At 45.0% G+C, this 27,555-nt stretch overlaps 1 protein-coding gene across 2 annotated transcripts in view; it reads right to left on the reverse strand.

Moving 5' to 3' along the window:
* The window catches only part of kcnc1b (potassium voltage-gated channel, Shaw-related subfamily, member 1b), a 57,756-nt gene that overhangs the window by 17,641 nt on the left and 12,560 nt on the right, over window positions 1-27,555 (reverse strand). For both annotated transcript variants that reach the window (XM_041849815.2, XM_041849814.2), the window contains exon 2: window positions 1,196-2,180. In XM_041849815.2, coding sequence (XP_041705749.1) covers window positions 1,196-2,180 — 985 coding nt within the window. The remainder of the gene's footprint in view (window positions 1-1,195; window positions 2,181-27,555) is intronic.

Here is a 27,555-nt window from a genome sequence, read left to right on the forward strand (position 1 = left end):
GGTTGGGGTAAAACCTACAGAACGGTAGCTATCCAGGAACAGGGTTGGGGTAAAACCTACAGAACGGTAGCTATCCAGGAACAGGGTTGGGGTAAAACCTACAGAACGGTAGCTATCCAGGAACAGGGTTGGGGTAAAACCTACAGAACGGTAGCTATCCAGGAACAGGGTTGGGGTAAAACCTACAGAACGGTAGCTATCCAGGAACAGGGTTGGGGTAAAACCTACAGAACGGTAGCTATCCAGGAACCTCTGTAATTTCCTACAGTAACAACATTGTTGTTATCGATGCCAAATGATTACATGGTAACAATCATTAACTTTGTACCAGAACTTTAGTTTATGGAATCCCTTACATATCTTTACATAAGCCTTACAAATCTATGCATTATCATTACATAATCATGACTTTACATAATCACCCGTGACAGATCTATAGGGGTGTGTGTGACGCTGGTGCAGATGCCAGACAGGTTGTGTGAGTGCTAGGAAGGCGGCAGTGAGTCATTGGCTGCGTCCCAAACTGCACCCTATTTACATTTTAGTCATTTAGCAGACGCTCTTATCCAGAGCGACTTACAGTTAGTGAGTGCATACATGTTTTTTTGTTTGTTTCGCATCCCTGCCGGCCATTCCCTCCCCTACCCTGGACGACGCTGGACCAATTGTGCGCCGCCCCATGGGTCTCCCGGTCGCGGCCGGCTGCGACAGAGCCTGGATTCGAACCAGGATCTCTAGTGGCACAGCTTGCTCTGGGAGTTGTCTATTCGTCCCAAACTCCACCCTATTCCCTACATAGTGCACTGATTCTGACCAGGGCCCATAGGACTATAGGGAAAAGGGTGCCATTAGGGCCAGGAGGACTGAGAGAATCAATAGGGGGATTACTCATGGTCACACTCCATCTCCCTCTTTTCTCCCTTTCTCAAGAGTATCATTCTGTTAAGTCATACAGCTTATTGATCCTTGAATGAGAGATTTCATTTGTTTAATCGGATGTGGCCGAGTCACATGATTGAGACACTGGTAGGAGAGGGGAGGGCGTCTACAGACTTAACAGTGAGAACGATGGAGTTGCAGGAGAACAGAGAAGAAAGGAAGGTGGACAGAAAAAGAGATACAACGGGTAACTCTATAAGACAGACTGTCAACCTTTAGTTTACAGTTTACAAACACATCTTTCATGGTTTCTTACCTGGAAACTTTACTTCGAAGACGTCGTCGTGTGTCAGAGCCATGTTTTGAGCCAGAGCCAAAACGGGGTGGACTAAGTTCGGGCTTTCAGGAAGGAGCGGTGCTTTATGGGGCGTCGGAGGAGAGTTGATGCTGGACTTACAGTAGTTGGGTGATCCCGGTTGGGGTGCTCGGGGGATATGCTTGTTCTTCTTCTTTGGTAGCTTCTGCTTCGCCATGGCCAGGGAGTAATACATTCCAAAGTTGTTGACGATCACGGGGACGGGCATGGCGATGGTCAGTACACCCGACAGGGCGCACAGTGCGCCGACCAGCATGCCCGACCACGTCTGGGGGTACATGTCGCCGTAGCCAAGGGTCGTCATGGTAACAACGGCCCACCAGAATCCGATGGGGATGTTCTTGAAGTGCGTGTGCTCGCTGGCGCGCGGGTCGGTCGGGTCTGCTCCCATCCGTTCGGCGTAGTAGATCATTGTGGCGAAGATGAGGACTCCCAGGGCGAGGAAGATGATGAGGAGGAGGAACTCATTGGTGCTAGCTCGTAACGTGTGACCCAGAACCCTCAGGCCCACGAAGTGACGGGTCAGCTTGAAGATACGCAGGATCCTGACAAACCTCACCACCCTCAGGAACCCCAGAACATCCTTAGCCGCTTTAGACGAAAGCCCGCTCAGCCCGACCTCCAGGTAGAACGGTAAGATAGCCACGAAGTCGATAACGTTGAGAGCTTTCTTCATGAACTCCATCTTGTCCGGACAGAATATGACTCGCATCATGAACTCAAAGGTAAACCAGACCACGCAGACGCCCTCGATGTAGGTGAGGTAGACCACCGTCTCCGTCTCCTGGTAGACATGCTCCACCGTCACGTTATCCACCAGCTCCAGCTCGGTGCGGTTCACGATGGGGTTGAAGAACTCGTGGGTCTCCAGGCAGAAGGTGGAGATGGACACCAGGATGAAGAACAGAGAGGCCAGGGCTATCCACTGTGGAGGAGGGGAGGGGAGAGAGAGAGAGAGAACGGGGGATAGAGTTCACTTTATTTGAAGGGTACCGTTAAAACACATTCCTAATACATTAATAACACATTGAGAACACATTAATGAGAAGTACATAGAACTACAGAAGAATGAAGAACAGGGCTATCCACTGTGGAGGAGGGAGAGAGAGAAGGGAGAGAGAGAGAGAGGGAGAGAGAGAGAGAGAGAGAGAGAGAGAGAGAAAGGAGAGAAAGAGAGAGAAAGAGAGGGGAGTGGAGGAGAGAAAGAGGGGAGTGGAGGAAAGAGAGGGGGGAAGAGAGGGAGAGCGGGGAGTAGAGGGGAAGAGGGAGAGAGAGGGGGGAGGAGAGAGAGAGGGGAAGAGGGAGGAGAGAGAGAGGGAGAGAGAGGAGAGAAAGAGAGAGAGGGCAGGAGAGAGAGAGAGTAGGAGAGGGGAGAGAGAGAGTAGGAGAGAGGAGGAGAGGGGAGAGAGAGAGTGGAGGAGATCCTCTGCATTATCATTAACAGCAGACTTGTACATTTCCTCAGTGAAAACAATGTACTGAGCAAATGTCATATTGGCTTTTTACCAAATTACCGTACAACAGACAACATATTCATCCTGCACACCCTTATTGACATACAAACAAAACAAAGGCAAAGTCTTCTCATGCTTTGTTGACTTCAAAAAAGCTTTTGACTCAATTTGGCATGAGGGTCTGCTATACAAATTGATGGAAAGTGGGGTTGGGGAAAAACATACAACATTATAAAATCCATGTACACAAACAACAAGTGTGTGGTTAAAATTGGCAAAAAACACACATTTCTTTCCACAGGGGCCGTGGGGTGATACAGGGATGCAGCTTAAGCCCCACCCTCTTCAACATATATATCAATGAATTGGCGAGGGCACTAGAACAGTCTGCAGCACCGACCTCACCCTACTAGAATCTGAAGTCAAACGTCTAGTGTTTGCTGATGATCTGGTGCTTCTGTCCCCAACCAAGGAGGGCCTACAGCAGCACCTAGATCTTCTGCACAGATTCTGTCAGACCTGGGCCCTGACAGTTAATCTCAGAAAGACAAAAATAATGGTTTCCCAAAAAAGGTCCAGTTGCCAGGACCACAAATACAAATTCCATCTAGACACCGTTGCCCTAGAGCACACAAAAAACTATACATACCTCGGCCTAAATAACAGCGCCACAGGTAACTTCCACAAAGCTGTGAACGATCTGAGAGACAAGGTATGCCATCAAAAGGAACATAAAATTTGACATACTGTCACGAACCGGCTCAAAGTTCGTAACAAAAGGGAGACACCGTGGAGACAAGGAATACCAAAATATATATTTATTAACTAAAGTAAACTAAGCATAATTAACAATGGTGTGTGTAATCAGTAATCAGTAGTGTAAGTGAGTGTTTTGCATAAATGTAATAATGCAAGGTGTTGAAAGGTGCCAACGCAAACAACCAAAAAGCCACAAAAATACCACAACCAAAATCAATCAAGGTGTCTGCATGGAGAGAGTCTCCTCAATGAATGTGGAAGAGGTCCATTTATTCTGGGACACACCCGGCCCAGGTGTTTCCCATGTAGCTGACAACCCTCCCAACTCCGCCCACCGGCATCCTAATAAGGAAACAAGAGCAAAGAGAGAGAATACGGCAGACAGACTGGGAGGGGCGTCACAATACCAATTAGGATCTGGCTAAAAATACTGGAATCAGTTATAGAACCCATTGCTCTTTATGGTTGTGAGGTCTGGGGTCCGCTCACCAACAAGGAATTCACAAAATGGGACAATCACCAAATTGAGACATAAAACCGGGGACCAACAAGGACCCCGGAACAACGTACCAGCCTCTGCGTCCCAAATTAACAAGTTGTTACATGTTCACACCTCCACTTGCCCCAGCCAACATCCTCCTCCCCAGACCTCAGCATCCTAAACATTCAGGAACAGGGCGCACGAGAGAGCGCATCAGCAATCACGTTATCAGTCCCCCGGATGTGCCGCACATCTAGATGGAAGGATTGTAAAAATAAACACCATCTCATTATCCTCTGATTAGGACACATCATTGGACCTCAAAAAGGTGAGAGGGTTATGGTCCACAATAGGTACTACTCCCGACCCGACATACACTTCGAAGTGTTGCAGCGCCCATATGAGTGCTAGCGCTTCTTTTTCAATGACCGAATAGTTCAACTGATAAATGGTTAAACTTTTTGGAAAATAAACTAACAGGCCTCTCAACCCCAGACACATCTGCTTGCAGCAAAACTGCACCTGCCCCCACATGACTAGCATCCACCTGCAAGGTAAATGACAAATCCACACGAGGAGCAGCCAGCACCGGAGTTGAGGTAAGCAACCTCTTTGCATCTTCGAAAGCCTGTTGACAACGAGAAGACCATACGTACACAGCCTTAGCTTTCAGCAAATCTGTCAAGGGAGAGACCACAGTAGAGAAGTTCCTACAAAAACCACGATAATACCCAATCATTCCCAAGAAACGCATCAGTTCCTTTTTAGTAGTTGGTGGTGGAAAAGCATCAATAGCTACCACTTTAGCCCGAACAGGACGCACTTCACCCTGCCCAACCACCTTTCCAAGGTATGTAACAGTCGCCTGAGCAAACTCACATTTAGCCAAATGTATCGTGAGGCGACCCGCAGCCAGACGTCCGAACAAGGCTTGAATACGGGACAGGTGTTCCTCCCAAGTATCTGCATATATCACTACATCATCCAGATAAACAGCGCACCCGGCCAGACCAGAGACAACCCTGTTCATAAGTCGCTGAAAAGTGGCAGGTGCATTACGCAGGCCGAAACTCAGTGACATCGTTTACCTTACGGTAGTCCGTACAAAATCTGTTTGTTCCATCCGATTTACTGACCAAGATACAGGGAGAAGCCCAACTGGAGAAAGAAGGCTCTGCTATTTTACTCTCCAGCATGTACCTGACCTCAGCATCCAGACAACGCAGTTTCTCTGAAGAAACTCTATAGAACTGTTGACGAATGGGGTCAGCATCTCCAATGTCAATATCATGTTCTATTACATTTGTACGTGTAGGTGTATCAGAAAACAACCCTGGAAATCTCAGAATCAGACCAACCATCTCTTTCCGCCCATCAACAGGTAGAGTAAGAAGGCTATCTAAAATCTCCAGTGTCTCTGAATTTTTCAATCTACCCTGCAGTATGCAATCGTCGGGACCAGGAACATCTTCCTCCTCATGCAAAGACCTAGCATGACCAGAACCCAGGGAAATAACAGTATCAGCCAAAACAACAGTTTTACCGTCCTCTGTAGACTCCCACTGTTCAGTCTCAGAGGAACGTGCATAATAGGTTTTTAACAAATTTACATGGCACAGTTGGTGTGCTTTCCTCCGTTCTGGAGTGGCAACTAGATAATTTTGCTCAGTGTACTGGCGCACCACTGTATATGGACCTTGAAACTTGGCTTGAAAAGGAGAACCAACAATTGGCAGCAGAGCCAGAACCTGATCACCTGGACTAAAGTGACGAGGCTCAGCTCGGCGATCATATATGCTCTTCATCCTGTCCTGTGAAGATGATAGCTTCTATTTAGCCATTTCACCAGCGGCATACAAGCGTCGCCGAAAATCACACACATATGATAACAGGGACTGAGGAGGCTCGGGAGACTTCCAGTCATCCTGGAGAACAGATAAAAGCCCACGCACCCTATGTCCAAACACAAGGTCATTTGGACTAAAACCTGTGCTCTCCTGTGAAACCACCCTAGCGGCTAACAGTAACCAAGGCAACCCCTCCTCCCAATCCATCTCAGTATAATAAGCTGTCAACAAAGACTTAAGTGTTTGATGGAAACGTTCCAGTGCTCCTTGACTTTGCGCATGATAGGCACTAGACAAGTTGTGTTTAATATGGAGCTGTTGGAGAACCTGACCAAAGAGATTAGAGGTGAAATTAGATCCTTGATCACTTTGAATGACCTTAATATCCTTATCATTTATCGCCCTCCAGGTTCCCTTGGAGAGTTCATCAATGAGCTTGACGCCTTGATAAGTTCCTTTCCTGAGGATGGCTCACCCCTCACAGTTCTGGGTGACTTTAACCTCCCTACGTCTACCTTTGACTCATTTCTCTCTGCCTCCTTCTTTCCACTCCTCTCCTCTTTTGACCTCACCCTCTCACCCCTACTCATAAGGCAGGCAATACGCTTGACCTCATCTTTACTAGATGCTGTTCTTCCACTAATCTCACTGCAACTCCCCTCCATGTCTCCGACCACTACTTTGTATCCTTTTCTCTCTCGCTCTCCTCCAACACTACTCACTCTGCCTCTACTCAGATGGTAATGCGCCGTCGCAACCTTCGCTCTCTCTCTCCCGCTACTCTCTCCTCTTCCATCCTATCATCTCTTCCCTCTACTCAATCCTTCTCCCTCCAATCTCCTGATTCTGCCTCCTCAACCCTCCTCTCCTCCCTTTCTGCATCCTTTGACTCTCTATGTCCCCTATCCTCCCGGCCGGCTCGGTCCTCCCCTCCTGCTCCGTGGCTTGACGACTCATTGCGAGCTCACAGAACAGGGCTCCGGGCAGCCGAGCGGAAATGGAGGAAAGCTAGACTCCCTGCGGACCTGGCATCTTTTCACTCCCTCCTCTCTACATTTTCTTCCTCTGTTTCTGCTGCTAAAGCCACTTTCTACCACTCTAAATTCCAAACATCTGCCTCTAACCCTAGGAAGCTCTTTGCCACCTTCTCCTCCCTGCTGAATCCCCCCCCCCTCCTCCCTCTCAAAATGGATGACTTTGTCAACCATTTTGAAAAGAAGGTTGACGACATCCGATCCTCGTTAAGTCAAATGACACCGCTGGTCCTGCTCACACTGCCCTACCCTATGCTTTGACTTCTTTCTCCCCTCTCTCTCCAGATGAAATCTTGCGACTTGTGACGGCCGGCCGCCCAACAACCTGCCGCTTGACCTTATCCCCTCCTCACTTCTCCAGACCATTTCCGGAGACCTTCTCCCTTACCTCACATCGCTCATCAACTCATCCTTGACCGCTGGCTATGTCCCTTCCGTCTTCAAGAGAGCGAGAGTTGCACCCCTTCTCAAAAAACCTACACTCGATCCCTCCGATGTCAACAACTACAGACCAGTATCCCTTCTTTCTTTTCTCTCTAAAACTCTTGAGCGTGCCGTCTTTAGCCAACTCTCTTGCTATCTCTCTCAGAATGACCTTTTTGATCCAAACCAGTCAGGTTTCAAGACTGGTCATTCAACTGAGACTGCTCTTCTCTGTGTCACGGAGGCTCTCCGCACTGCTAAAGCTAACTCTCTCTCCTCTGCTCTTGTCCTTCTAGACCTGTCTGCTGCCTTTGATACTGTGAACCATCAGATCCTCCTCTCCACCCTCTCCGAGTTGGGCATCTCCGGCGCGGCTCACTCCTGGATTGCATCCCACCTGACAGGTCGCTCCTACCAAGTGGCGTGGTGAGAATCTGTCTCCGCACCACGTGCTCTCACCACTGGTGTCCCCCAGGGCTCAGTTCTAGGCCCTCTCCTATTCTCGCTATACACCAAGTCACTTGGCTCTGTCATATCCTCACATGGCCTCTCCTATCATTGCTATGCAGACGACACACAACTAATCTTCTCCTTTCCCCCTTCTGATTACCAGGTGGCGAATCGCATCTCTGCATGTCTGGCAGACATATCAGTGTCTGCCACAACAACCTCACCTTTCACCAGTCCACAATCCAACATCAGTTTATGCAATGGAACTGACAGAGTGTTCAAACCTATTCTCCTAATTAGAACACTATTCCCCAAATCAGTCTCCGCAGAGAAGGGTAACACAGATTCCAACACAAACGATTCAGAGGCACCTGTGTCTCTTAGGATCTTCACTGGCACTAGGTTCTTACTTCCTAACATAGACACAAAACCCTCCGTAATGAAAGGTAAATAGTCTGGATCAATATGGCCTTTCACATGCCCCTGGGCATGAGACAATGTGTCAGGAGTGAACTGATGTGGAACAGGCGCAGCTAACGCCGTAGGCTTAGATTTAACATAAGCACCTGTACTGAATTTACCCCTAGACCTGAGAACCGGACATTCGTTTTTCCAATGACCTAAGTCTTGACAGTAGTGACACTCTTGACCAAAGTCAGTTTTACCACGGGAATCGGGCTCAACCCTAGTTGAATGAAACTCTGCCCGTGAACCGAAGTATCTCGGTGAGCGAGGCCCAAATCTCTGTGAACGCCCCCACTCACTCCGAATACGGGGGTTCTGCAAAAACATTTTTGTGAGTCAAAACATATTCATCCGCCAAAACCGCAGCTTCAGCAACAGTCTTTATTTTTCGTTCGTTAACGTACGTCGCTATACGATCAGGGATTGTGTCCTTAAATTGCTCTAACATAATCAGATCACACAGCCCTTGGAAAGTCATAACTGCAGAGGCGGAACACCAGCGATTAAACTGTGAAGATGATTCTCGCGCAAACTCAACATGAGTCTGCTGATCCTCCCTTTTTAAAGTTCTAAATCGTTGGCGGTAAGCCTCAGGGACCAATTCGTAACTCTGTAACACAGCCGTTTTAACCTTATCATAACTGACACTGTCGGCTACACTAAGAGCTGAATATGCTTCTTGCGCTTTACCAGTCAGCACACACTGCAACATCAAAGTGCGGTCAGAATCAGGCCAACTCCTAGCGTTAGCAACACGCTCAAACAACGAAAAGAATGTCTCCGGGTCCTTTTCATTAAAACTGAGGCAACAACCGTAAGTTCCCAACAATATCAAATGTGTCTGGGTTACGACCAAAAGAGGAACGTCCCCTAGGTAACTCTGGGTCACCTTCCCAGAGCAAACTCTCCCCTGAGAGCTTTCCTTCCCTAACCAACTCTAGTCGCTCTTGTTGCAGCTTGATTTTAGCATATATTTAAATTCCAATTCCCTTTCATATTTTACACGATCATGCCCTAGCTGTAACAGAAGTAGTTATTTCTGCTGTTCAAAAAGAAGACTACTCTGACTAACCGATGGAGCAGTCATTGTAACATATCAGGGATACGACGAGTCCTCAGCAGAGGCTGCCCCAGTGGTAACATCCATCAAATTGGCCTTCAATATTAACCTAATAGAATTTTATAGACGTTTATCACTAATTTCAACCTTGTAGTGTTCAGCAACCTTCAACAGCTGTTCTTTAGTACATAATTCTAACAGTTCATCTGATGGAAAGCGAATGAACTCATCTACATTAGACGCCATAATCAAGAGAAGAAAAAAATATATATATTATAATAATCTCGCTCAAACCCTCTGCTGAGCACGCCAGACACAACAAGAGAAATGACAATCACACCGAGCACCACAGAAGAGAGATGGGATATGGAGCTTCCCCAAAACCTACAATAACTCAACCCTAGTCTTCGTGCGGATTCGCGGTGGGTAATTACGCACTGTAGCCCGCTGGCAAGGAATTAAACCCCCCAGCACGCTGGTAGATTCCACCAAGCCACGGATGTGCCCCCGAGACAACTGCTCAGTCCACAGACACCACACAAAACTAACAAACATTTAACCATGCCCAACTTATTCCAAAACATAACACGTCACTAAGCCTATCAGGGGAAAAGGCTATAGCTCCGGGTAGCAAATGTCACTACCCTATCCAAATCTCCCACTGAGGTACACAGCCGATTGTACTCACCTCCTCAGACCGATGTATAATAATAATAATATAATATGCCATTTAGCAGACGCTTTTATCCAAAGCGACTTACAGTCATGCGTGCATACATTTTTGTGTATGGGTGGTCCCGGGGATCGAACCCACTACCTTGGCGTTACAAGCGCCGTGCTCTACCAGCTGAGCTACAGAGGACCACAGCGAGTAGAGCAAGAGTTTCCAGGCTGGGCAGGGCCTGGAAACTAACCAATGTACTCTCTCCAACGCAGTACACAACCCAAAAAAACAAAAGGCAACCAATACTGGGCCTATCAAACTCAACCAACCTAAAAAAAAATATACAACCAATGCACCTACAGAATTTAACATTAACTCCACGTTTTCTCCCAAACACAACACTTTCAAGATCCCGGACGAGCCCCCACTTGTCACGAACCGGCTCAAAGTTCGTAACAAAAGGGGAGACACCGTGGAGACAAGGAATACCAAAATATATATTTATTAACTAAAGTAAACTAAGTATAATGAACAATGGTGTGTGTAATCAGTAATCAGTAGTGTAAGTGAGTGTTTTGCCTAAATGTAATAATGCAAGGTGTTGAAAGGTGCCAACGCAAACAACCAAAAAGCCACAAAAAATCAATCAAGGTGTCTGCATGGAGAGAGTCTCCTCAATGAATGTGGAAGAGGTCCATTTATCCTGGGACACACCCGGCCCAGGTGTTTCCCATGTAGCTGACGACCCTCCCAACTCCGCCCACCGGCATCCTAATAAGGAAACAAGAGCAAAGAGAGAGAATACGGCAGACAGAGTGGGAGGGGCGTCACAATACCAATTAGGATCTGGCTAAAAATACTGGAATCAGTTATAGAACCCATTGCCCTTCATGGTTGTGAGGTCTGGGGTCCGCTCACCAACCAAGAATTCACAAAATGGGACAAACACCAAATTGAGACTCTGCATGCAGAATTCTGCAAAAAAAGAATCCTCTGTGTACAACGTAAAACACCAAATAATGCATTCAGAGCAGAATTTGGCCGATACCCGCTAATTATCCAAATCTACAACCACCTCAAAGGAAGCGATTCCCAAACCTTCCATAACAAAGCCATCACCTACAGAGAGATGAACTTGGAGAAGAGTCCCCTAAGCAAGCTGGTCCTGGGGCTCTGTTCACAAACACAAACAGACCCCACAGAGCCCCAAGGCAGCAACACAATTAGACCCAAACAAATCATGAGAAAACAAAAAGAGAATTACTTGACACATTGGAAATAATTAACAAAACACAGAGCTATTTGGCCCTAAACAGAGAGTACACAGTGGCAGAATACCTGACCAATGTGACTGACCCAAACTTAAGGAAATCTTTGACTATGTACAGACTCAGTGAGCATAGCCTTGCTATTGAGAAAGGCCGCCGTAGGCAGACCTGGCTCTCAAGAGAAGACAGGCTATGTGCACACTGCCCACAAAATGAGGTGGAAACTGAGCTGCACTTCCTAACCTCCTGCCAAATGTATGACCATATTAGAGACACATATTTCCCTCAGATTACACAGAACCACAAAGAATTAGAAAACAAATCCAATTTTGATAAACACCCTTATCTACTGGGTGAAAAACCACAGAGAGGGGAAGAGAGAGAGAGAGAAAGAAAGACAGAGAGGAGGAGACAGAGGGGGAGGAGAGAGAGAGAAGAGAGAGAGAGCAAGAGATGGAGGAGAGAGAGAGGGAAGGAGAGAGGAGGGGGATGAGAAAGAGAGGGGAGGAGAGAGAGGGGAGGAGAGAGAGAGGAGGGGAGGAGAGAGATGGGGGGAGGAGAGAGAGCGAGGGAGGAGGAGAGAGAGGGGCGGAGAGAGACAGAGGAGAGAGAGGAGAGAGAGAGGGAGGAGAGAGAGAGTGGAGGAGAGAGAGCGAGAGAGGAGGAGAGAGAGAGGGAGAGGAGGAGAGAGAGAGGGGCGGAGAGAGACAGAGGAGAGAGAGAGGGGGGAGGAGAGAGAGAGTGGAGGAGAGAGAGAGGGGGGAGGAGGAGAGAGGAGGAGAGAGAGAGACAGAGGAGAGAGAGAGAGGGGGAGGAGAGAGAGAGAGGGGGGAGGAGAGAGACAGGGGAGGTCAGAGGACTATAATACAGTCTGTCCACATCAGTGTAACAACAGGAAGGCTATAATACAGTCTGTCCAGTCCACATCAGTGTAATCTCTCGTTACCATGGCTACTAGTGTAATCTCTCGTTACCATGGCTACTAGTGTAATCTCTCATTACCATGGCTACTAGTGTAATCTCTCATTACCATGGCTACTAGTGTAATCTCTCGTTACCATGGCTACCAGTGTAATCTATCATTACCATGGCTACTAGTGTAATCTCTCGTTACCATGGCTGCGTCCTAAATAGCAGCCTATTTCCTTTATGGTCCACTACTTTTGACCACGGCCCATCTTATATTGAGAGGGATAGACTGAGGAAGAGAGAGAGAGAGAGAAATGTCCCATTTTGGGATTAATAAAGTACTATTTTATATTGAGAGAGAGGAAATGTCCCATTTTGGGATTAATAAAGTACTATTTTATATTGAGAGAGAGGAAATGTCCCATTTTGGGATTAATAAAGTACTATTTTATATTAAGAGAGAGGAAATGTCCCATTTTGGGATTAATAAAGTACTATTTTATGTTGAGAGAGAGAGGAAATGTCCCATTTTGGGATTAATAAAGTACTATTTTATATTGAGAGAGAGGAAATGTCCCATTTTGGGATTAATAAAGTACTATTTTATATTGAGAGAGAGGAAATGTCCCATTTTGGGATTAATAAAGTACTATTTTATATTGAGAGAGAGGAAATGTCCCATTTTGGGATTAATAAAGTACTATTTTATATTGAGAGAGAGGAAATGTCCCATTTTGGGATTAATAAAGTACTATTTTGTATTGAGAGAGAGAGAGAGAGAGAGAGGAAATGTCCCATTTTGGGATTAATAAAGTACTATTTTATATTGAGAGAGAGAGGGTCCCACTTTGGGATTAATAAAGTACTATTTTATATTGAGAGGTGAAAAATCAAATCAAAATCGATTTTTATTTGTCACATGCTTCGTAAACAACAGGTGTAAACTAACAGTGAAATGCTTATTTACGGGTCCTTCCCAGCAATGCAGAAAGAGAGAAAACAGAGAAATAATAGACGAGTAATAATACAAGTAATAGTAAATACAATGTCCCCTTTGGGAGATTAATAAAGTACTATCTTACAGTGCGGAAAAAAAGTATTTAGTCAGCCACCAATTGTGTAAGTTCTCCCACTTAAAAAGATGAGAGAGGCCTGTAATTGTCATCATAGGTACACGATGACAGACAAAATGAGAAGAAAAAAATCCAGAAAATCACATTGTAGGATTTTTATGATTTTATTTGCAAATTATGGTGGAAAATAAGTATTTGGTCAATAACAAAAGTTTCTCAATACTTTGTTATATACCCTTTGTTGGCAATGACACAGGTCAAACGTTTTCTGTAAGTCTTCACAAGGTTTTCACACACTGTTGCTGGTATTTTGGCCCATTCCTCCAAGCAGATCTCCTCTAGAGCAGTGATGTTTTGGGGCTGTCGCTGGGCAACACAGACTTTCAACTCCCTCCAAAGATTTTCTATGGGGTTGAGATCTGGAGACTGGCTAGGCCACTCCAGGACCTTGAAATGCTTCTTACGAAGCCACTCCTTCGTTGCCCGGGCGGTGTGTTTGGGATCATTGTCATGCTGAAAGACCCAGCCACGTTTCATCTTCAATGCCCTTGCTGATGGAAGGAGGTTTTCACTCAAAATCTCACGATACATGGCCCCATTCATTCTTTCCTTTACACGGATCAGTCGTCCTGGTCTCTTTGCAGAAAAACAGCCCCAAAGCATGATGTTTCCACCCCCATGCTTCACAGTAGGTATGGTGTTCTTTGGATGCAACTCAGCATTCTTTGTCCTCCAAACACGACGAGTTGAGTTTTTACCAAAAAGTTATATTTTGGTTTCATCTGACCATATGACATTCTCCCAATCCTCTTCTGGATCATCCAAATGCACTCTAGCAAACTTCAGACGGGCCTGGACATGTACTGGCTTAAGCAGGGGGACACGTCTGGCACAGCAGGATTTGAGTCCCTGGCGGCGTAGTGTGTTACTGATGGTAGGCTTTGTTACTTTGGTCCCAGCTCTCTGCAGGTCATTCACTAGGTCCCCCCGTGTGGTTCTGTGATTTTTGCTCACCGTTCTTGTGATCATTTTGACCCCACGGGGTGAGATCTTGCGTGGAGCCCCAGATCGAGGGAGATTATCAGTGGTCTTGTATGTCTTCCATTTCCTAATAATTGCTCCTACAGTTGATTTATTCAAACCAAGCTGCTTACCTATTGCAGATTCAGTCTTCCCAGCCTGGTGCAGGTCTACAATTTTGTTTCTGGTGTCCTTTGACAGCTCTTTGGTCTTGGCCATAGTGGAGTTTGGAGTGTGACTGTTTGAGGTTGTGGACAGGTGTCTTTTATACTGATAACAAGTTCAAACAGGTGCCATTAATACAGGTAACGAGTGGAGGACAGAGGAGCCTCTTAAAGAAGAAGTTACAGGTCTGTGAGAGCCAGAAATCTTGCTTGTTTGTAGGTGACCAAATACTTATTTTCCACCATAATTTGCAAATAAATTCATAAAAAATCCTACAATGTGATTTTCTGGATTTTATTTTCTCAATTCGTCTGTCATAGTTGACGTGTACCTATGATGAAAATTACAGGCCTCTCTCATCTTTTTAAGTGGGAGAACTTGCACAATTGGTGGCTGACTAAATACTTTTTTTCCCCACCGTATATTGAGGAAGAGTGGAGGAGTCCTGATCAATAGCTAATATACAATATCTCCTTCTTCCAGACATTATGGGCTGAAAGCCTATCACAAACCAACAGTCATGAAACCTGATCACCTAATCAATAATTGACAGTAGGAGGCGTTCTGCAGTTCAGTATGAGGTGTATTATATTGAGAGAGAGAGAAAATGTCCCATTTTGGGATTAATAAAGTACTATTTTATATTGAGAGAGAGAGGAAATGTCCCATTTTGGGATTAATAAAGTACTATCTTATATTGAGAGGTGAAAAATCAAATCAAAATCGAATTTTATTTGTCACATGCTTCGTAAACAACAGGTGTAAACTAACAGTGAAATGTTTATTTACGGGTCCTTCCCAGCAATGCAGAAGGAGAGAAAACAGAGAAATATTAGACGAGTAATAATACAAGTAATAATAAATACAATGTCCCCTTTGGGAGATTAATAAAGTACTTATATTATATTGAGGAAGAGTGGAGGAGTCCTGATCAATAGCTAATATACAACATCGCCTTCTTCCAGACATTATGGGCTGAAAGCCTATCACAAACCAACAGTCATGAAACCTGATCACCTAATCAATAATTGACAGTAGGAGGCGTTCTGCAGTTCAGCATGAGGTGTGTGTACAGTATGCCTGCATCTCAAATGGTACCCTACTCCCTACATAGTGCGATACTTTTCTAGTCAAAAGCCATCTGGGACACAATTTAGGGGCTCTATTCAATCAGATGACCTTTAGCCGACATCCGCATAGCGGTTGTTTTGTCCGTGTCGGAGGTGGAACTGCGATAGAACTGTCAAATCCACAAGCTGTTCCTGGCGTTATACCTAAAGCGAACATTGCCATTGGCTACAAGTTGGAACACTGGAATGTGAGATGTAATCTACGCCTCCATTAGGATGATAGAAGTCCTCATTATTTAGTTTAATGATTTTTCAATTTGAGCATGATTATTTCTATACTGAACAAAAATAATTTCAACAATTTGACTGAGTTACAATTCATTTAAGGAAATCAGTCAATTGAAATAAATTTATTAGGCCATGGGTGGGCCTGGGATGGCTTAGGCCCACCCACTTGGGATCCAGGCCCAGCCAATCCGAATGAGTTTCTCCCCACAAAAGGGTTTTATTACAGACATAAATACTCCTCAGTTTCATCAACTGTCTGGTCTCAGACGATCCCGCAGGTGAAGAAGCCGGATGTGGAGGTCCTGGGGTGGCGTGGTTACACGTGGTCTGCGGTTGTGAGGCCGGTTGGACGTACTGCCAAATTCTCTAAAACGACATTGGAGGTGGCTTATGGTAGATAAATGAACATTAAATTGTCTGGCAACAGCTCTGGTGGACATTCCTGCAGTCAGCATGCCAATTGTATGCTCCCTCAAAACTTGAGACATCTGTGGCATTGTGTTGTGTGACAGTACTGCACATTTGTGGCCTTTTATTGTCCCCAGCACAAGGTGCACCTGTGTAATGATTCTGCTGTTTAAATCAGCTTATTGATATGCCACACCTGTCAGGTGGATGATTATCTTGGCAAAGGAGAAATGCTCACTGACATGGATGTAAACAAATTTGTGCACAAAATTTGAGAAGCTTTTTGTGCATTAGGAACATTTCTGGGATCTTTTATTTCAGCTCATGAAACATGGGACCAATACTTTACATGTTGCGTTTATATTTTGTTCATATACAGTACCAGTCAAAAGTTTGGACACACCTACTCATTCAAGGGTTTTTCTTTATTTTTTACTATTTTCTACATTGTAGAATAATAGTGAAGACATCAAAACTATGAAATAACACATATGGAATAATGTAGTAACCCAAAAAGTGTTAAACAAATCAAAATAGATTTTAGATTCTTCAAAATAGCCACCCTTTGCCTTGATGACAGCTTTCCACACTCTTGGCATTCTCTCAACCAGCTTCACCTGGAATGCTTTCCCAACAGTCTTGAAGGAGTTCCCACATATGCTGAGCACTTGTTGGCTGCTTTTCCTTCACTCTGCGGTTCGACTCAAACCATCTCAATTGGGTTGAGGTGGGGTGATTGTGGAGGCCAGGACATCTGATGCAGCACTCCATCACTCTCCTTCTTGGTCAAATAGCCCTTACACAGCCTGGAAGTGTGTTGGGTCATGGTCCTGTTGAAAAACAAATGATAGTCCCACTAAGCGCAAACCAGATGGGATGGTGTACCGCTGCAGAATGCTGTGGTAGCCATGCTGGTTAAGTGTGCCTTGAATTCTAAATAAATCACAGACAGTGTCACCAGCAAAGCACAATCACACCTCCTCCTCCATGCTTCACGGTGGGAACCACACATGCGGAGATCATCCGTTCACCCACACCGCGTCTCACAAAATCTCAAATTTGGACTCATCAGACCAAAGGACACATTTCCACCAGTCTAATGTCCATTGCTCGTGTTTCTTGTCCCAAGCAGGTTACTCAGGTTACTCAACTGTCCAACCGGCACAGGGTGTATTGGGCTTTCCTCATGCTCTAGAGGAAGACTATAGTCAACGGTGACAGCAGTATCCACAGGCAGAACATCACTATGGTTTCCACCGTGTTCGCCGCCCGATCGTAGCGGGTGAAGTATGGTTTCAACATGTTGACATGACACAACCAGGATTCTCTCCTGCGCTCCGGTGTGCCGATGATGTAATCCAGATTAGCAATCTTTTTCACTATGGGGGTAAGAGCCTGAAAAGCGAGCCTGCAACGGTGACCCCAGAACGGGCAATAAAACCAGGACTTGGTCACCTACATCGAAAGTGCAGTCTCGGGCCTTTCGATTGTACCAAACGTTCATTTTCATTTGCACCCTCTCCAGATTCTCACTGGCAAACTCACCGGCGCGGTGCAATCTGTATCGAAAAGCACTAACAACAGATTTGTTTTTGTGTTTAAGGTGTCGCCCTCCAACAACAACCTCTCTCTCAGCAAGCTCAAAGGACCTCTGACATGATGTCCAAACACGAGCTCATTCGGACTAAAACTGAGAGATTCCTGAACAACCTCACGCACTGCAAACAGCACAAGACCCCTTCATTCCAGTCTCTCTCAAACTCAAAGCAGTAAACTCTCAACATAGACTTCAAAGTCTGATGAAATCTCTCAAGAGCACCTTGAGACTCTGGGAAGTAGGCACTGGAGGGGCAGTGGGTTACACCCAACTGTTGTAGCACTTGGAAGACCTTTGACATGAAATCCGAACCGTGGTCCGACTGCACTACCCGCAGAAGTCCAAACGTTGAAAATAATTTCACCATGGCCTTGACAATACTGGGAGGCCGTGATTTTCCTCAGTGGAATGGCCTCAGAGAAATGAGTGGCAGCACACGTGATGGTCAAGAGAAACTGGTTACCACTCTTGGCTTTGGGCAAAGGACCAACACAAGCCACCAGAACCCTGCTGAAAGGTTCCTAAATACGCAGTAATAGGGTGCAAAGGTTGATTTGGTTTAGCCGTCCGCTGGCAAACGCAACAGGGTTTACAGTAAGCCACAACATCTTGTTTTCAGACCAGGCCGGAAGAAGTTATTCAAGATACGGTCGTACGTCTTGTTGACCCAAAGAATGGCCTGCCGCACTACCATCGTGAGCCAACCTCAGTATCTCTTGTCGAAGTGTAACTGGAACGTCAATTTCAGATACACTGGGCCAATCGTCTTGCCCAGAAGTGCCGCAGGGAACGCCATTCCCCTCATCAGAACACCATCTCTCTCAAAGCAACCTACACGAACTTCATGAAACTCCTCCTATGGATGTATCTCTGTTCAGCAATTAGCTGATTCCTAGACATCAAAGTGTCAACTGTAGGGACCTTCTCTTCCTTCAGCGGTCCTACAAACTCGCTCACCTTTGGGGTTTTCAAAGGAGAGGTCAACTCAGGATGTTTACCGAAATCAGGATCACACATAAACGTCTTAAGACAGATCGACCATGGTGGGATCACTGACATCCTCCTCAACACTAGACTTGCTCCTGGCAACTTTCTTAGACATAGCACATGTAACGGCACACTGTGGGAACACACTAGGGTACTTTTCTGATAACCCCATCAGGATCCTCTACTCTGGATTCCTTACAAACGACAGGATTTGGCACGACCTTCCCTCCAGTCAAATCATTCACCGGAAGGCTAGGCCTCGCTGCCATGACAACGGAACCAGAAATAAGATCAGACTAGAGTTCCACATTATACAAAGGAACTTCCATGCAACCCCATCTCCACGCCTTCTACTAACACACTGTAACCAGTTGCTGAAGTGTCAGACAACGGCAAAAACATGAAGAACTGGGCTGCCCCAGTGTCTCCCAGTATCTTCACCGGGTGTTTAACAGCATCACCACTCTGCAGAGACACTAACCCATCTGAAAACAAAGGGTTCATACACATCTGATCCAAAATCTTGTTTAGGAGATACACCAGTCCCAACCAGAGAGTTAAACTGGCGGATACGGAAAAAAAAACAGTTTTGTGCCGATCTTTATCTTTGGGCACTGTAGAAATGGACTGAAACCTCGCAGTAGGAGCTGACTTCTCTGGGTTGCTTTTTGCGTAGGGAGAACTACTGGGTGCTTTGTTTGTGAAGGTAGTTTTATGTGTCAACACAAACTAATCTGCAAGAACTGCAGCTTTTCTCAAGAGTGAGATCCTTTTGCTCATAACTGTAGGTCGCAACCCTTTCACGAAGGCAATTCTTGAACTGCTCTAGAAGTCTTTAAATCCTCAAGGTCCTTGACCTCTTGAGAAACACACCACCGATCAAAAAGGCATGCTTGTTCCCTTGCGAACTGAACATGGCTTTGTTATTCTGTCTTTTCGTAATTTAGGGAACTGTTGTCTGTATGCCTCTGGGACCAGCTCGTAAGCCCGAAGGATAGCAGCTTTAACAGTGTCATAATCTGAACTCTGGTTAAGAGACAAAGCAGCAAACACTTTCTGAGCTTTTCCCCACAAGAACACTATGGAGGAGCAGCGGCCATTTTAGAGATATGGCATCTCTCGGCCATTTTAGGAATGTCACAATCCACTCAAACAGAGTAAAATAGAAATAAAATCCAATTTTATTTGCCACATGCGCCGAATACAACAGTGAAATGCTTACTTTAAAAAAAAAAGTGTTAAGTAAAAAATAGCTAAGTAAAAAAAATTAAAATAGCTAATCATTAAAGAGCAGCAGTAAAATAAAATAACAGTAGGGAGGCTATATACAGGGGGTACCGGTACAGAGTCAATGTGCGGGGGCACCGGTTAGTCAAGGTAATTGAGGTAATATGTACATGTGGGTAGAGTTAAACTGACTATGCATAGATAATAAACAGAGTAGCAGCAGCGTAAAAGAGGGGCTGGGGGTGGGGTGGTGGGGCAATGCATGCAAATAGTCCGGGTAGCCATGATTAGCTGTTCAGGAGTCTTATGGCTTGGGGGTAGAAGCTGTTAAGAAACCTTTTGGACCTAGACTTGGCGCTCCGGTACCGCTTGCCGTGCGGTAGCAGAGAGAACAGTCTATGACTAGGGTGGCTGGAGTCTTTGGCAATTCTTAGGGCCTTCCTCTGATACTGACTGGTATAGAGGTCCTGGATGGCAGGAAGCTTGGCCCCAGTGATGTACTGAGCCGTACACACTACCCTCTGTAGTGCCTTGCGGTCGGAGGCCGAGCAGTTGCCATACCAGGCGGTGATGCAACCAGTCAGGATGCTCTCGATGGTGCAGCTGTATAACTTTTTGAAGATCTGAGGACCCATGCCAAATCTTTTCAGTCTCCTGAGGGGAAATAGCCTTTGTCGTGCCCTCTTCAAGACTGTCTGGGAAGAATCCCTGGAACAGTGGTCTAGAGTTTTTTAGATGAAAACACTCTTGGTAAATAGTGTGGTCTACAGCTTATCATGAGATGCTCTACCTCAGGCGAGCAAAACCTTGAGACTTAGTATTAGATTTTATGCACCAGCTGTTGTTTACAAATATACACAGACCGCCAACTCTTGTCTTACCGGAGTCAGCAGTTCTATCCTGCCGATGTAGCATATATCCCGCCAGCTATATGCTATCCATATCGTCGTTCAGCCACGACTCGGTGAAACATAAGATATTACAGTTTTGAACGTCCCGTTCGTAGGTATACTCGCTCGCCGTCGGTTCCTTACAAGGCACCCCGACCTACGTCCACGATATCTCTGTCTCTTTCTCATGCGAATCACTGGGATTTGGGCCTTGTCGGGTGTCTGTAGAATATCCTTCGCGTCCGACTCGTTGAAGAAAAAATCTTCGTCCAATACGAGGTGAGTAATCGCTGTCCTGATATCCAGAAGCTCTTTTTGGTCATAAGAGACGGTGGCAGAAATCTTATTTACAGAATAAATTACAAAAAAAACACATAATAGTACAATAGTTGGTTAGAGGGCTGTAAAACGGAAGCCATCTTCTCCTGCGCCTTTCATTGACAGGCGGTACAAGTCGGCTGTTCCGACCAAGACCAAACTCTGTTGAGAGTGCAGGATGGCCAGACTGGATTCGAAGTGCTTCCAGATCTATCTCTCAATCGAATGGCATGCTCACATTCCTGTTCCCTTTCCTTGTGCTCGAGCTCTCATGTCTGTTGTTCCCATTTTTGCCTTTAGTTCTACCTCCGGCAGTTGCACGTCTACAGGACTCACCCTACTTCCCGTAGGACCCTTTTCATCATCCTCCCTCTCTGGAAGGATTTCCTCCTCCACCAGAGCAGTTCCGATCAACTCTTTGACTACTGCTTTTGGATCGCCACCTTGATGTCATTATGCTTTGCAATGACGAGCAGATTCACCTTCGTACATTTATCTAGCATCTCCCATGTAGAGTTCTTCCACAAATGTTTCCAACTTAAAGTCCCTGGCTTTATTTTATTAGCCTGTGTGATAATTAGCCTGTGTGATAATTAGCCTGTGTGATAATTAGCCTGTGCATATGGAACTTTCAAAAATTATTCTCCCAATCTTATAACCCCTCAGGGTGGATGTCAGTGACAGAAACTCTACCACAAAAGTGTATTCTGAACACTCAAATACCTGGACACAGCAGAGCTTCAGAGTAGGTGATTAGAGCGACTACCATACTCATGGGAAACAAGATCCCGGACGAGCCCCCATTGTTACGTTCCCCAGCAAGAACACCAAATAATGGCACTCAAACAGAAGGAGGAACTAACAAAGAGTCATTGGCAACAACCAAAACGAAATAGACAGGGTTTTAGGAGGGGTTCTGAAAGACACTCGTGGGGGTGTCCACTGAAAGTTGACTAGCAACAACAACTGTTACCTAAAAGACGCCAGAGGAGGCAAACACAATAGACCCCCACATCAAAACTGAAAGACAAGAAGCAAAACCACAAAGTGGAACAAAATGAAATCAAAAGGGAATGTTTTTTCTAGAAATCAAAATAGGGCAACGAAAGATGTAACACCTTCCCACTAATGAGATGGCAACCAGCACAGCTGTAACACATACTGACTAACGAGGTGACACCAATCAGTGCGTCCCTACGTGATAAGGAGCTATACGTGCTAAAGTCCAAACAAAAAATACTTTAAAAAATGGTAAAAACCAAAGCCTGTAACATATGGAACTACTAGAATAGTCATTAACCTCTCCCATCTGCCATGCCAGACAGGCTAAAACACTCAAAGTCTTTGAAAGATTTCAGATAGTAACTGAACCCAAACCTGGTACCCATAGAGATAGATATGTCTATGCTTCAACCAGGCAGACTAATGGAATTAATGATACATCTGGGAGGGTTGTGTGTGTGTGTGTGTGTGTGTGTGTGTGTGTGTGTGTGTGTGTGTGTGTGTGTGTGTGTGTGTGTGTGTGTGTGTGTGTGTGTGTGTGTGTGTGTGTGTGTTGCTAAGTGAGACAAGTCAGGGTATGAGTGAAGCTGAGTGGTGCTTCATACTCCAGGGAGTAAATGCAACACACGCACAGTCATCAGACCCTGACAATTAGCATTACATACAGTACAGAGAATAACATGCAAATTACCCCCTTGTCTTTAGCATAAGGTCATTCACTAAGTACTATAAAAATGCTACTGAAAATGAGTCACATTTTGCATATTAACACACAGTAAATACCATGCAAATCACCCGCTTAACTTTAGCATACGGTCACTTACAGTAAATACCATTGCAAATCACCCGCTTAACTTTAACAACCTCTCCCTTAACGTGACCAAGACAAAGGAGATGATTGTGGACTACAGGGGGAAAAAAAGTGGACTGAGAACGACCCCATTCTCATCGACGGGGCTGTAGTGGAACAGGTTGAGACCTTTCAAGTTCCTTAGTGTCCACATCACCAATAAACTATCATGGTCCAAACACACCAAGACAGTCGTGAAGAGGGCACGACAAAGCCTATTCCCCTTCAGGAGACTGAAAAGATTTGGCATGGGTCCTCAGATCCTCAAAAAGTTCTACAGCTGCACCATCGAGAGCATCCTGACTGGTTGCATCACCGCCTGGTATGGCAACTGCTTGGCCTCCGACCGCAAGGCACTACAGAGGGTAGTGCGTACGGCCCAGTACATCACTGGGGCCAAGCTTCCTGCCATCCAGGATCTCTATACCAGGCGGTGTCAGAGGAAGGCCCTCAAAATTGTCAAAGACTCCAGCCACCCTAGTCATAGACTGTTCTCTCTACTTCCACACGGCAAGCGGTACCGGAGAGCCAAGTCTAGGTCCAAAAGACTTCTCAACAGCTTCTACCCCCAAGCCATAAGACTCCCGAACAGCTAATCATGGCTACCCGGACTATTTGCACTGCCCCCCACCCCGACCCCCCACCCCCCACCCCATATTTTTACGCTGCTGCTACTCTGTGAATTATTTATGCATAGTCACTTTAACTTTACCCACATGTACATATTACTTCAACTACCTCAACTAGCCGGTGCCCCGCACATTGACTCTGCACCGGTACCCCCCTGTATATATAGCCTCACTACTGTTATTTTATTTTACTTCTGCTCTTTTTTTTCTCAACAATTTTTTTTGTTTGTTTTATTTTACTTTTTTTATTAAAAATAAATGCACTGTTGGTTAAGGGCTGACTAATGGAATTAATGATACATCTGGGAGGGTTTTGTGTGTGTGTTGCTAAGTGAGACAAGTCAGGGTATGAGTGAAGCTGAGTGGTGCTTCATACTCCAGGGAGTAAATGCAACACACGCACAGTCATCAGACCCTGACAATTAGCATTACATACAGTACAGAGAATAACATGCAAATTACCCCCTTGTCTTTAGCATAAGGTCATTCACTAGGTACTATAAAAATGCTACTGAAAATGAGTCACATTTTGCATATTAACACACAGTAAATACCATGCAAATCACCCGCTTAACTTTAGCATACGGTCACTATTAGTAAATACCATGCAAATCACCCGCTTAACTTTAGCATACGGTCACTTACAGTAAGTACCATGGATCGTTTACATCAAATGATGTATATAAGCCCTGGATGAAGCCACCGCGCAGCCATTTTGGTATATTTTTTCATGTCTACATTCGTTTTTGACACATTTATTCTATTACAGACACCTTAATGCGTATATTTTAATTATATTATGTTAGCTAAACATAACAAAAAAATATATAAATATATATAATTTTCCATAAAGTATTTTTTTTAGAGAGTAATAATGGTACTGTCCCCACTATAACAACAACAAAAATTAAATGCATGTAATTTAGTCCTTGAAACATTTAATTGAAATACTGTAGAATTCCATTCATTCTTATGGAAAACTGCTCCTACTGGGGAGAGACAATATGGCCGACCGGTGGCTTCAAAGCCTCTCAATGACCAATACATAGCATCGTCAATCTAGGGTTTATACACATCATTGTTTATGTCACTATAGCCTGAGTACCATGGGATGGTTTACATCACTATAGCCTGAGTACCATGGATGGTTTACGTCACTATAGCCTGAGTACCATGGATGGTTTACGTCACTATAGCCTGAGTACCATGGATGGTTTACATCACTATAGCCTGAGTACCATGGATGGTTTACATCACTATAGCCTGAGTACCATGGATGGTTTACATCACTATAGCCTGAGTACCATGGGATGGTTTACGTCACTATAGCCTGAGTACCATGGGATGGTTTACATCACTATAGCCTGAGTACCATGGATGGTTTACGTCACTATAGCCTGAGTACCATGGGATGGTTTACATCACTATAGCCTGAGTACCATGGATGGTTTACATCACTATAGCCTGAGTACCATGGGATGGTTTACATCACTATAGCCTGAGTACCATGGATGGTTTACGTCACTATAGCCTTAGTACCATGGATGGTTTACGTCACTATAGCCTGAGTACCATAGGATGGTTTACGTCACTATAGCCTGAGTACCATGGGATGGTTTACGTCACTATAGCCTGAGTACCATGGATGGTTTACGTCACTATAGCCTGAGTACCATGGATGGTTTACATCACTATAGCCTGAGTACCATGGATGGTTTACATCACTATAGCCTGAGTACCATGGGATGGTTTATGTCACTATAGCCTGAGTACCATGGGATGGTTTACGTCACTATAGCCTGAGTACCATGGGATGGTTTACGTCACTATAGCCTGAGTACTATGGATGGTTTACGTCACTATAGCCTGAGTACCATGGATGGTTTACATCACTATAGCCTGAGTACCTTGTTTCATCGCGTGTAAAGGTGGTGGAATTATGATGGAATCAATTCAAGGTCAGAATACGGCATATCTGTAGACACACCTCCACCACCTTCATTTATTAGATCTCCACCCCAAACGAATAGTGGGTGAATAGCATGCTATTCTCATGCTTAAATTGGAAGGTCAGAATACGCATAGAGAGAAAAGTGCATAAAAAGGGAATTAGGTTCCATTTATGCGCGCTTATCTCGGGTCGGAATCGGGCCCTAGTAAGTGAATAGGGTGCCATTTGGGACGCACGAGTGTTCCAGTCAAATTGCCTTGGTCTGATGGGGTTTGTCAGTTCCAGTCATTATATTTCTCTGCTTATGGGGTTAGGAAGCAGCACCGCATCTATTAATCAGGAGAACCCATCAACATCAACCATTCATCACACACACACACACACACACACACACACACACACACACACACACACACACACACACACACACACACACACACACACACTCTGAAAGAAACATCTCTACAGCTTCTGTGTCTGTTTCTCTTCTGTCGATGGACCAGATGGAACCGAGCGGTAGGCCTAGGATGCGTTCCAAACGGCACCCTGTGGGCTCTGGTCAAAAGCAGTGCACTATATAGGGAATAGGCTGCTATTTGGGACACAATCCTAGTTAGACGGAGTCTTCTGGACATCCATTCCATTCTGTCTGATTCGTTGTTATCCATCACAAAGAGTCATGCAGGGTTCACATTACAAATCAGCCAGGTCCACAATCATAACTGAAACAAATCAGCCAGGTCCACCATCATAACTGAAACAAATCAGCCAGGTCCACCATAAGAACTCAAAAATCAATGTGGCCCTAAATATTGATGTCGGCCACCCCCCAAGAGATAAAAATACAATTTCAACCCTAAAACAGTCAGCCACACAGAAACAAACCATTAGAAACCTTTTGTTAAGAGACTTGGGAGACTTGGCACGAAGGTGGATTTTCTAAAAAGTTTCCCTTGGGCTGCTTTGTTTTGACAAATCACTCTTCAAAGGACTTTGCTGTTCAAAGGACTGTTTACTGCTGTTCAAAGGCTGTTTCAATTAATACCATAAATCACTATTTGTAGTTTTGAAACAGGCCATGCTGCCTGTTGCTTGGCAGTGAACACAGTACAGCATCATCTGTAACACTTTCAGTGCTTCCAATGAGATCAAGGCTTCTTTCATCACAGTCTCTTTCATGTTAGCACACTTCAGTTACGTCCCTAATGGCACCCTATTCCCTATATAGTGCACTACTTTTGACCAGGACTCTGTTAAAAAGTGGTGCACTATATAAGGAATAGGGTGCCATTTGCAACACAGCCCCTCATTCCCAGTAATGTCCTCCTGCCACAGACACAGAGGCTCAGCTCTGACCCTTCTGACATAGTTTAGTTTATCAGCTCGCAGGCAACCAGTGGAGGCTCCTCGGAGGAGGAAGGGGAGGACCACCATCCTCAGTGAATTTCATAAAAATCAAAACTGTAAAATATTTAAAAAGTTATCCTTCTTAGATAAAACTACACTAAATATAGTCACATGTCAACAAATAATTGATTTAAAAAAACACAGTTTTGCAATGAAGGTCTACAGTAGCCTCAACAGCACTCTGTAGGGTAGCACCATGGTGTAGCCGGAGGACAGCTAGCTTCTGTCCTCCTCTGGGTACATAGACTTCAATAGAAAACTAGGAGGCTCATGGTTCTCATCCACTTCCATAGACTTACACAGTAATTATGACAACGTCCGGAGGACGTCCTCCAACCTATCAGAGCTCTTGCAGCATGAACTGACATTTTGTCCACCCAATCAAAGGATCAGAGAATGAATCTAGTACTGAAAGCATAAGCTACAGATAGCTAGCACTGCAGTGCATAAAATATGGTGTGTAGTTGTCTCAAAGAGAGAGAGAAAGACAATAGTCGAACAGTTTTGAACAAATTAATTTCTTCAAAAATGAAGGACAAGCAAGAGAGAGATAGAAAGATTGTCTTTTTTATTTTTACTTTCAGGTTAACTTACTTAGCTAGCA

Source organism: Coregonus clupeaformis, chromosome 26 (assembly GCF_020615455.1).
Source record: "Coregonus clupeaformis isolate EN_2021a chromosome 26, ASM2061545v1, whole genome shotgun sequence".
Classification (NCBI taxonomy): domain Eukaryota; kingdom Metazoa; phylum Chordata; class Actinopteri; order Salmoniformes; family Salmonidae; genus Coregonus; species Coregonus clupeaformis.